Below are 12665 nucleotides of genomic sequence, written 5' to 3'. Positions count from 1 at the left end.
AGTTCAGCGTGACTTCTCCAGCAGTGTTGCTGAGATCAGAAAATTAGTAATAAAGATCGAACTTGTGTCCATCAAAATTTATGGCATTGCAAATCCATGCTTTATTGAGTTGCACCATTATGTTAGTAGTGTTTAAATGCAAGAACAGTTGACTGCTGCTGAAGCCTCTGAGGATATTTTAAAATGAAATTCTTTAGATAACAAAAAAAATGCTACTTCCTGTTGTGCAGAGCAAATAAAAGAAACTGAATGGACTGAAAGGCAGAGAAAAGCCATAGAACCTGAAGAACAACCAATGAGTGAGTGTGTTGCTGGAGACTCATTTCGCAAACAAGAGGGTGAGAAATTTTTAAACTGGGGCTGTTTATCAGCTTTGAGATATGGCTTGGACTATCTCATTCTATTAATCTTTGGTATCCTTTAATCTTCTAATAGCACTAAAATCACCTGTGCAAGTAAATTTTTTCCATTAGAAAAGATAAATAATTTAAAAATTTTATGGTCAAAATGTCTATTTTATCTTTTATTTCGTAAACTGTTGCAATCCTTGTTATGATTACACTTTCTTAGCATTGGGTGAGAAAATCCAGAATACTGATCAGTGGCAGTGAAAGAACAAGCTGGAATGTGACCCAGCTTGCCTGCAGTGTCCTTACTGATGTTCACTGTTCAGACCACCTGAGTGAAATGTTGAAGGGTGACCAGTGCTGTGGAAACCACACCCAAGCAGGAGTTAACTCTGAGGAGTAGGTGAGATGGGCGAAGAATGAGGATAATATTTGGTTGGAAGGTAGTCCTATTTCTGTACTGAATTAGCAAAATATAAAAATCTAGATACTTCATAAAATATATCTGAAATTAGTGGTTGAATGTGACTTTTCTGCTCAAGAGGAGAGAATGCTTCCCCAACAGATCAAGAGGGCTTATGATGAATGCTAGGCTCACAATGCAGTCGTCAATCAAACAGAATACCAAAAGTGCTAAGATGAAGGTCCAAAGATGTGTAGGTTAGATGGATGAGCGGGGTAAACGTGTGGGATTACGGGGATAGAGCGGGCTTGGGTAAGATGCTTGGAGATTCAGTGCAGGCTTGATGGGCTGAATGGCCTCCAACATTGTAGGGATTCTATGAACTGGAAAAAAAGGGATAAAATGAGAAAATAATAGTTGGTAACTTCAAAGGGCATGCTAAAGTAATTTAGAAATCTATAAATAGACAAAGAAAGAAGGTCTTGCTGCAATTGTACAAGGTACTGGTGAGGCTGCAACTAGAGTACTGTGTGCAATTTTGGTCCCCTTATTTGTGAAAGGATATATTGGCTTTGGAGGGAGTGCAGAGAAGGTTCACCAGGTTGATTCTGGAGATGAGGGAGTTAGCTTATGAGGAGAGATTGAGTAGACTGGGCCTGTACTCCAGAGTTTAGAAGGCTGAGGGGAGATCTTATAGAGACATATAAGATAATGAAGGGGCTAGACAGGGTAGAAGCAGAGATTATTTCCAGTTATTAAAGGAAACAAGAACTAGAGAGCATAGCCTCAAAATAAGGGGGAGTCAATTTAGAACAGAGTTGAGGAGGAACTTCTCCCAGAGGGTAGTGAATCTTTGGAATTCTCTGCCCATTGAAGCAGTGGAGGCTACCTTGTTAAATGTGTTTAAGTCACAGATAGATAGATTTCTGACCAATAAGGGAATTAAGGGTTATGGAGGGCAGGCAGGTATGTGGGGCTGAACCACTATCAGATCAGCCATGATCTTATTGAATGGCAGGGCAGGTTCGAGGGGCTAGATGGCCTACTCCTCCTATTTCTTATGTTCTTATGTAAGAATGCGCCGATTAGGGACCAAAATGGAAATCTTGAGACAGAGTACAGAGGAAATACTAAATGTGTCCTTTGCATTTGTGTTAACAAAAGAAGATGCTGCCAGTGTCACAGCAATGAAGAGGGCAAGGTAAAACAGAGATAAAAATAGAGGTACTTAAAAGGTAAAGTCACCCTAGTCTACGTTGGATGCATCCTAGTTGCTGAGAGAAATAAGAGTGGAAATATTAAAATTCTGCATACGCTGCACTGAAAACTTCAACAAAAAAATTTCTTCATGGAACCTTCAGTGGTTAAATGTCCGCACTGTTTTACATTTCCATGTAACACCGGTAGCGCTAATAGGATTTCCAGTATATATATTGTGCCTTGTCTGTAACAGTTCTATTACTGTGTGGTGCTGTGGCTTCTGGCACAGTTTTATCTCTGCCATTGTAGATGTATTTTAGCAACCTGATAATATGGGCTTCCACTGCTCCCTTTCTTAAAAATCTGGTCTGTTGGCAGGCCCACTGGCCATCCCACCCAGTATTTTTCAATGTTAGTACCTCAGTGCCTGCCCCTGCTCCCAAATGGCTCCTGGACCATTGCACCTCCTGACTTCCTGTCAGCCATGATGTAGGAAATTTGCTTTATACTGCATTGGAGTGTCAGCTTAGACTGTGAGCTCAAATGGAGCTTGATTCTACAATTCACTGCCATGGGTGAAGCAGGCAGAAAAAAAACTTAAAAATCATGGGAGCTAACTAAGAATTGTTTAAAAATCACAGCTGTGACTTCACTGAAGTGGCAGGAGGGAGCATTGCAAGTGAAGCCTTCAAATATTGTGAAGTGTTCTTTGCACTGGGCCAGCATGCACACTTGTAACTCTGGAAGACAGTTAGTAACTATATTACAATGTGTTCTGCGACTGCAATGATTTCAATTTTGTCTCCTTTATTCCTCAATCTTAAATTGTGTTTTTGTGTTGAGAAATTTGCCGTTGCTATTTTTCCTAAACGTATTATGCATGCAATACAGGACTAGAAAAAAATGGTTGTACAGGTAGGTGATAGAAGGCTAATGGTGGAATGATTTTTGTTTCGATAGATTCCATTAATACTAGTGGTAGCATGGAAACAGAAATTCAAAAACAACAAACATCAGAAGTTGACACCAAGGAGCAGGTAGAATCTCGATCTCATGATTCTTCTGAGGAAGATGGAGTTGAAGACTTAACTGCAGTGAAAGAATTTGAACATGAGAGACCTGATGAGGGATTCCATTCTTCCCAAAGCACAGAGGTTCATCCAACCTCAGAAACCGAGGCAAATGCTTCACGTTCTGAGAGCATGAAAGGTTCAGTGGAGTCTTTCTCTGCAGAAAAAGAATTACCAAAAAATTTTAGTTTGGATACAGCAGACCAACCGGAGAATTTTATAAAGGAGAAGGAAGTGAAAATGGAGAGCTCAGTTTCTGTGTTAGACCAGGTAGAGACTAGTGTTCCGGCAGAGATGGGCGTTAGTCCTACTAATTCCACCTTGGGGGAGTCAAAAACCAGTCAACTTGTCACAGAATCTGACCTGATGGACTCTGCCAGTAATTCTGCTGAAGCACAGTTAGACTGTGCCCCCTCTGTTTTGATCAAGCAGGAGGCTGACAAAATCCAAACAGACAAAACTGAACTCTGTGACATTCCTGCTGACTCTACTTGTGGTTTCATGGAAAGAGATGGCGTTTCTGATTCAGTCTCAGATGGGATGGAAACCAGGGATAATCCTGTTGAGATGGAAATTAATGATATTGTGACCCCTATGGAGGTTGTACCTGCAGTAAATAAGCTAAAGACTGAGCCAGATGCTCAAATGGAGGTGCAGGATATTGTGAGCATGGACCCGGTCTGTAGCATGTTCATTAAATCTGAGATTGTGGAGGAAATGTCAAATCAAAGTCAAACTGACTCGAACAGCACCTGCTTAGAACCAGATTATTCAGTTACTTTGGACCGTGATGCAGGCCTGGCCTCCATGGATGTTTGTATGACGGCAGCAGATGATATTTCTCCACGGGTGGAAGAAGAGGCTGAAAAGTCAAATTCAGACTTGCGGTTAACAGAGACTGAAGATTCCTTGCCAGCTGACCCTGGCATGATGAAGGGTGAATCTGGCAAGCCTGCTATAATGAAACGGCGATTCTCACCAGGTCGGCCTCGCGTCAAACAGGTAAGGGAGGAAGGAAGGTTGTTTTTACTTTTAGCTGACAGTTCAATGGAAGGAAGATGGTCCACTTTGTGAAACAATTTTGAATTGATGTGATTAAAGTTGTGTGAACAAGGGTCCACCTGTACGTTAGCCAGCTTCTCTTTCTGGTGTCTTCCCCCATTTCAAAACAACTATGACCACACCTCATCAAAAAACCCACCTTTAGGAAACTACTGCAACATCTCCAACCTCCTTTTCCCCTGCTTGAACATACTGCCTCCAAAATCTGTGCCCCATCTTTGCTGCAGCTTTGTGTTTGAATCTTTCCAATTTCCATATCTGCCACGACGCCAAAACGGTCCAAATCAAAGTTAGAACTGACATCCATTATGACTGTGGTGCCTTATAGAAGGAAAGGGAGAATTGAAATTATATCGTGCCTTTTATGACCTTGGGAAGTTTCAAAAACAAGCTTTACAGCCAATGTAGGACTTTTTGAAGTGTTGTCTGTTGTGATGTAGGAGACATAGCGGCCAGTTTGTATAGATGACTTTGCAAGATTCCACAAACAGCAATATGATGACATTTCTGTCATGGATGAAGGATAAATATTAGCCAGTGCACTGGGGGAAGAAAAAACTTCACCTCTTCAAAAAGTGCTTTGCAGCCTTTTACATGCTCAACAGAAAGACACACCGTAAAACAGTGTAGCATTCCCGTAGTACTGTACTGATGTCAGTCTCGAATTTGTGCTGAAGTTCCTGGAGTGGGTCTTGAATCCACAATTCTCTGACTCCAATGCTGACATCTATCATACCTATTTTTCCTCATTTTTGTTGACTCTTAGCCATGGATGTAACAAATTACATTGTAATCTTCCACGGCTGCTGCTCCATTATTCAATTCAAAGGGACTGCCTTACATTGGTTCTCATAGAATCCTTACAGGAGGAGGCAATTTGGCCCATCAAGCTTGTACCAATCGCAATCCCACCCAGGCCCTATTCCCATAACCCCACGCGCTTACCCTACTAGGCCACCAACACTAAGGATCAATTTAGCACGGCTAAATCAACCTAACCTGCACATCTTTAGACTGCGGAAGGAAACCGGAGCACCCGGAGGAAACCAACGTAGACACGGGGCGAATGTGCAAACTCCACACAGTGACCGAGGCCGGGATTGAACCCGGGTCCTGGCATTGTGAGGCAGCTAATCACTGTGCCGCCTATTCTGTTCACATTTGATTCTAAGCAGAACATTTCCACTTATGGTTTCTTTTCATGCCACTGCACCGTTTGGAACCCCTATTCATGTCATCTATATACTGCTTCTCAGGCATAGCATCATCTTCCACATGTACGTTGACTAAACTCTGACAACAGACATTGGAGGGATGAAGAGATGATGTTAGGTAGAAAAAAGTGCTTATCAAAAATGCAGTATTGATTGAGCTACTAGTCTTCATCTTGCTGCTTGTAGAATTTTTCTGTGTTCAGAATTCATGCTCTGTTTTCTGTTTTCACAAAAGCTTGTGAATTTCAAAGTCATTATACATGAATTGCTTTGATATGTACCCGAGAAACCTGATTATAAATATATAAATTCAAGTTTTCAAATTAATTTGGCTATTGTACACACTTTTCCATAGTCATCAAAGCATGACAAACCAATATTAAGTGACTAACAGTTGCTGTACCTATCAGCCATGTATATTCTGGATGTGGAGACCACAGCAGCAATGCAGGGGAGAGATCTTTTGGTTTAAGGCTATTTTGAGGAAGAAGGGACTGTCTGTAGTTCCCTTTCATTCCTCCTCTCCAAATTTGATGGTGCTATCCAATATACTCAGAATACATGGGTAATCAAACTTAAAAAATGTTATTTTTTCTCATGACATTTCAAATTTTCTGGATATTGTTCTTCAACAGGGCCGCTGCAACAGTTTTCCAGGTAAAAAACGACCTCGTGGTGGTGGACATGTTGGGCGAGGACGAGGGCGATCACGTTTGAAGTCTGTATCTGGAATCTTGGAGTCTCTAGGGGTAAGAATTAATTGGTATGGGTTACTTTGGGGAACAATTGTAGCCCATTAATGACTCCTAATTTTTTTCGTAATTGTCCCATAGTTCTTCTGAATCAGGAAGAGTTAGTATTTGTGCCACACAAGTGCATGATGCTGTTTGTGACCACATTTTCCCAACATGGTGATTTCTTTTTTCCAAATCTTCTTTGATTCATTCAAAAAATATGCTTATTGAAAGTGAAATACTTAGAAAATCGAGGCAGAGTGTGCATGCGTTGCTTCCATGACGTCAGTGTAGCACTGGCGGCATACATTGTACGTGCTGGAGTCACAGATATGGTGTGCATACTTTTCTGGTCCTTATCGTTAGTGATCAAAGAATGGGAATTCTTGTGCCCTCAGATCTGAAGAGAAATCGTATTTTATTCAAACCAACTTGTTGCTTGAGAAGGCACTTAACAGGAAATCATTAAAAATGAACTGGCTTAAATGTCTATTCACACTGATTTTCCAGTGCTAAACTATCCTTTTCCTGACTTAGTCTACAGGAGTAGATACATCTCCAAGTAAAGATGATGACGATGATGATGATACAATGCACAACACAGTGGTCCTCTTCTCCACTGAAGACAAATTTATCCTCCTGCAGGTAGGATATCTCATTCTCATGATGATTATTAAATTATTATACATTGATCTAAAGTGAGATGCAATGGACTCCTGATTATTGGCACACTTATTATGCATACTTCAGATAATGCAGAATTTACCTGGGACTTTTGAATAAACCATCTAGCATGCAGTTGGAGTGGCACAGTGGTTAGCACTGCTGCCTCACAGCGCCAGGGAATCCGGGTTCGATTCCTGGCTTGGGTCGCTGTCTGTGTGGAGTCTGCACGTTCTCCCTGTGTCTGCATGGGTTTCCTCCAGATGCTCCAGTTTCTTCCCACAGTCCGAAAGACGTGCTGGTTAGGTGCATTGGCCATGCTAAATTTTCCCTTGGTGTACCCGAACAGGCGCTGGAGTGTGGCGACTGGGGGATTTTCAGTGACTTCATTGCACTGTTAATGTAAGCCGCCTTGTGATTCATTAATTTACTTCTACTTTTAAGTTTTTAAAGAATTTTTCATAGATTTTGTGTTCTTAATTCAACAGAATAAGTTGACACTTGGGTATTGAATATCTGCTTTACTGCTCATGTAGCTGATAATTTAGTTTCAACAAAGTGAGGCTTCAAGTTGTGTTGATATTAGACTTTCCAAGTTCAGAATCTTGAATAATGGCTTAACTAGTGTCATGATGGTAATGGATGCTCCCTAAGGGTATAATCGCCTTACTTTGTTCAAGGGGATAAGATATTGATTCCAAGAAACAAATGGTACCTGTCCTAATTGTTGATTCAGAAACTTGAGCAGTTTGGTGGATGTCAGCAATACCTTGCAAATGGTTCTTGGGAACTGTGCTGACAATAATTCATCCCATATTTTTCCAGTGACAGTATAATTCCAATATAGGCTAAGCATGTGGTATAAAAAATACTTGTTTCAATAGTGTTCCTTCATGGTTTAGACTGCTGGGCATCCAGTGACCCATGTATTGGTACCAAGATTTCACTCAAAGGTTTAGCTAAACAATTGGTAAGACAGAAAGAAATCCCACAACGCCAGTTTAAAGTCCAAGCGGGTTTATTTGTAGCAAAAGTCGCAAGCTTTTGGGACAGCCTGCCCTTTCGTCAGGTGGCTGGGAGTTCCTGGTGTTGTGGGATTTCTTTCTGTTTTACCCCAGTCCAACGCTGGCATCTCCACATCATAAACAATTGGTGCCATGGACACCTGGCAAATAGCATTTGACTTGACCGTTTGGGAAACTGAAATTGTTGGCATGTAGCAAATTGTCCACAACTTTATTTTTTAAGTGAACCTGGCACTTTGGTATTACCATTGCCAAATGACTATCTTCGCACTTTTCCAGATAACCTTAGAAGCCAATGTCCTAACAACCAGCTGGACAGTTGGCTGAGTGCCTGATGATTTTCCATGCATGTCAGATGACTGGCTTGTTTCTTTTCTTTTGGGGGTGTTGGTGGTGGTGGGAAAAGGAAGGAAGAGTGTTGCTGGGGGGAACACACATGCTATGTTTTTGTTGACATGATGTAGTTGTAATGTGCATTGGAATCTTGGGCTGGCTGCAAGATTTTCCAATACTTTTGCTTCCAGATTTGCATTTTTCATTGAATCCACACGTCACATGATATATTCTATTCATATGTATTAAGTTAACATACAGTTGTGCTGTTGCTGTTCATAACTTTAATCCCACTCAAATATTTGATCTGAGATATTTGGATTAAATAACAGAGGACATCTCATAAAATGTATTTACAGAATTAACACTAGTCTACATATTAACAAGAAATATTCAAGAATAACTTATGCTGTGCTTTTTGTTTTTCAGGATATGTGTGTGGTGTGTGGGAGCTTTGGACGAGGGGTAGAGGGACAGCTGTTAGCCTGTTCACAGTGTGGACAGTGCTACCACCCCTATTGTGTCAATAGTAAGGTATGGAGGAGATAGACTCTTAGGGTAGGAAAGTGAGGTGAAAGTCAAATGTGTAAAGATCCTATTATTAGACGCTTATGATGGATGAATGCAGACGTGCTGGTTTTGTGCAGCAGATCTGTTACTCTGCACAATAGAACAGTGGTTCACCACTGAAGTCAAATGCTTCCCCAAAGGAAAAAAAGGAGAACCAACAGGCAAGACATAGATTGCAACTACACTTCCTGTTGACTTGTGACAAGCAGTGGAACAACAATAGTAGAGGTCTGTGAAAGATCAACCATCTGTCTACTCAGTCAGAGAATTTTACATATTTTATGAAGCCCTTAAAAAAGGGCAAAAATGCAAACCTTCAACAGCAACTGTGGGATACGTTAAGTATTTTAAGAAACAAGCTATATCTTTCTAGATTTATTAAACCTTAGCGCGAGTACAATAGACAAGTTATTCATATTTTTTAAAACTACATGAATTTGTTCATCTGATGTGAGGGAATGAAGTGCCAGCATCCAACACTTTTCCGTATAGTTTAATACAATAGCAGAGCTCCGCGTACACGTTTGCGAAAAAAAGGGAAGAGCAATTCCTTAGTGCATATTGTAAAAGTGCTCAAGTAATTTTTGATTCAGATAGTGTAGAGAAAATCTTCCCTCAGTATGTTTTAACCACGTTTAAATGTAGCAATACCTCTTGCATCTATAAATTTCAAGTCACCACTCTGGTCTCTGACTAAGTCTGTCAATTTTGATTAAATCTGAGCTTTAATTGGAATATTATCTTAAGTTTTTCGATTATGCTCTCTATCTTGCAGATCACAAAAGTTATGTTGAGCAAAGGATGGCGTTGCTTGGAATGCATAGTGTGTGAAGCATGTGGCAAAGCTTCCGATCCTGCTCGTTTATTGTTATGTGATGATTGTGACATCAGTTACCACACATATTGCCTGGATCCACCATTGCAGACTGTGCCAAAGGGTGGGTGGAAATGCAAGTGGTGAGTGCAAAATTCAATTGTGTATGACCTGACATCAGGAATGGGAAATTATTTTATTTGAAAATACGTATTTTTATTTTACAAATTTTCTCTCTACTCATCTTCCAGAGCAATAAATGCCTTTGTACGGTAAGATTTTAGTGGTGCCCGGTTTTTTTCCAGTTATTCACCCATGTGGTCTTTGTTCGCATGTAAAGCCTCAGTATTAAGCTGTTTAACTGTGCGTGGTCAATCCAGTTCCTCTTTTTTTAATTTGATGTTTGAACATGTACCTTTTGAATATGTGGTTAGTGGTGCAGTATTTGTGACCAGCAGCACTGATGGCCCCCCATCCTCCCGCTAACACCAAAGTTCAGGGGCGTTTGAATTCAGTTGTGGCAACTATACCACTGTGTTGGCTAACTCGGGACATTGACTGCGGCTGCAACCTGGGACCTTCCTGGTTTCTGACTTGGGTTTGTTTCCTTGGTAAATATTTTGAAGAATATTTATCGGAGAAGCTACAAAATTTTAAGCACTCCCTTTCATTGTTCTGCTTTCTATCTTTCATACTTTTACAAATTTGAATTGTGCTATTTCTATTTAATTAATCTTTTCTCATTTTAGAGCTTTATCTTTATCTTTCCTCCTGGCTTCTATCAAACATTGTTGAGGTGTAGTGACCTTTGTCCAATTGTTACATTGGCTTCAAAAAAGGCTCTAATGGTCAATTTAAAAAAACTGTAATAATGAACATTGTTGCAAGCTTTTAGAAAGAGAAACAAAAATTCTATGTTTGAGGTTGCATTTTTTTTAAAAAATGCAGTCTTTTCAATTACTTAAAGCTTCTACGTTTTGCTAAGAAGAACGAGGAGTGCAAATACACGCTAAATACGTGCAAGAAAAGGGAAACATGCAGATGCTTGTATATTCTTTCTTGGTTGGCGGACGGGTTAATAAAACAGTTAATCGAGCATGTGGGATCCTAGGCTTTACCATTAGAAACAGAGTATACTAGCTGAGAAGTAATGCTGAGCCTATCTAAAACGCTGAAGTGGTCCAGCTGGAATATTTTGTCCAGTCTTTGGGCGCCATGCTTTAGGAAGGATGTGAAGGTTTTGGAAAGGGTACAATTGAGATTTGTGAGAATGGTTCCAGGTATTATACGTGGATTGATGGGAGAAGCTGGTATTCTCTTTCATGCTGTCTCTAAGGGGATGGTGTTCGAAAAATTACAAAGATTATGTAGCAAGAGTAAATAAAAAGCAGCTGTTTCCAGTGGCTGAAGGTATAAGGTGATTGGCAAAAGAAATAGAAGTAACATAGAGAAGAATCTTTTTGTTTGAAAAAGTGGATTTGGATTGCATTATTTGATAGGGCAGTGGTACATATTCAGTAGGGTATCGGATAAATACTTGCAGGAGGAAAATAAACTGCGGGGTAGGAGGAAAGAGTGGGCCTAATTAGATTGGTCTTTGAAAGACCTGACTCAGATTCAGGGGAATGAATGTCTTCCTGTGCTGTACTTCTCTGATTCTATGACTTTGCAAGCATGAGTGCTATATTGTTTCAAGCGAATTCTGAGTTATCTAGAAACAGTTTGGTTTCTGACATGTTTGACAAAATGTCAGTAAAAAGTCTGACAACACCAGGTTTTAGTCCAACCGATTTATTTGATAATAGATTCACAAGCTTTCGGGGTTAGTCCCTTCAACGCCGGCATACCCACATCATGACAAAATGTCAGCCAGGTTGACCCACGCTTGGGATGCTCATGGCTTCTCTGGGATGCACAAAGCAGCATTTGAGGGAGGTGGATAATATTGAACTGTTTTGATTGAAAGCACCTTATATGGGGGGGTGGGTATGGGGAAATAAGACGTACATTTATGTCGAACATTTCAAGATTTCAAAGTGCTTAACGGCCAGTTGAGCATTTTTTTGAAGTGTTGTCATGTTTGTAATGTAGGAAACGTAGCAGCTAATATGATCTGATGGGCAAATAACTTTGAAAAGGTGTTTGGACTTTCTAGTTCATCGGCATTATGATGATGAAGGAAAAGCTAATTAATAAAACCTTAAAAGCTCCTAAGGTTTTTAGTTTTTTTCTCTTAGACGTACAATATAACTTTCTTCATGCTGAGATTACATGAAGCCCACTTTCATCCTTGTCTTGCAGGTGTGTTTGCTGTACACAGTGTGGTGCCACAACACCTGGTTTTCACTGTGAATGGCAGAATAACTACACTCACTGTGCACCTTGTGGCAGCCTTGTTACTTGTCCAAGCTGCAATGAAGACTATGAAGAAGAGGACCTTCTTATACAGTGTCACCATTGTGATCGGTAGGCCAGAAGAGCATCTTATCAATGGTTTTATAAACTATGTTTTATGTTATTCTGAAGTAACGGGCCAAAGTTTTGTTAATTAGAATGCATAACTGGTTTTATATTGCATCCTATAAGATGTAAGACCTTTTGCATGAGTTGTAGCACTTTTATCCATATTTCCTTTTCCATGAAGTCTAATATTTGTAATTTCCCTTGGGTTGTGCCTACATTCCTAGTATAATTGCATATTCTATTCAGGTAGCTGATGTTTTCAGCAATGTATCATTTATATAATAGTTGCACTGTTATCAAGGAAAGGAAAGAAATTAACTTGTAATAAAGATTTCTATGCAATGCAATGACAGAAATTAAAATAGTTTTGCAAGCTGTAATTTTAAATCAGTACAAATAATCTGTGTAAGTAATTAGTTTGTACATCTGTTGCCTTAGTGGTGATTTCATGAGCAAAATTACACCCATTGGTGCTTGCAGGTGGGTCCATGCCATTTGTGAAAATCTCTTCACAGAAGATGAAGTGGAACAAGCGGCAGATGAGGGCTTTGATTGTACTGCATGTGAGCCCTTTGTTGTTCGTCCAATTGGTGAGTGATGGAGTTGGTCCATGCTCAATACTTTGAGGAATATAGCAACAATCTTCTATTTCATTAGCAATAAAAGATTTACTGTTTGAAAATATTACATACTTGATATATGCTTGCAACCTTTACTCTCTCGAAACTCACGATAAAATAGTCAGGCTTTTTATTTTGTAGGTGCCT

The 12665-nt window shown here is 40.0% G+C and overlaps 1 protein-coding gene across 6 annotated transcripts in view; it reads left to right on the top strand.

Moving 5' to 3' along the window:
* Positions 1-12665, top strand: part of kmt2d (lysine (K)-specific methyltransferase 2D) — a 230807-nt gene that overhangs the window by 87136 nt on the left and 131006 nt on the right. For all 6 annotated transcript variants that reach the window (XM_080217863.1, XM_080217861.1, XM_080217862.1 and 3 more), the window contains 8 exons: positions 231-338; positions 2911-4022; positions 5932-6045; positions 6568-6675; positions 8481-8585; positions 9397-9578; positions 11737-11901; positions 12379-12488. In XM_080217863.1, the coding sequence (XP_080073989.1) occupies positions 231-338; positions 2911-4022; positions 5932-6045; positions 6568-6675; positions 8481-8585; positions 9397-9578; positions 11737-11901; positions 12379-12488 (2004 nt within the window). The remainder of the gene's footprint in view (positions 1-230; positions 339-2910; positions 4023-5931; positions 6046-6567; positions 6676-8480; positions 8586-9396; positions 9579-11736; positions 11902-12378; positions 12489-12665) is intronic.

Source organism: Carcharhinus amblyrhynchos, chromosome X, assembly GCF_965287045.1.
Source record: "Carcharhinus amblyrhynchos chromosome X, sCarAmb.v2.hapA, whole genome shotgun sequence".
NCBI lineage: Eukaryota > Metazoa > Chordata > Chondrichthyes > Carcharhiniformes > Carcharhinidae > Carcharhinus > Carcharhinus amblyrhynchos.
Note: the sequence above shows the minus strand (reverse complement) of the source record. Positions and strands in the feature narration are given on the sequence as shown.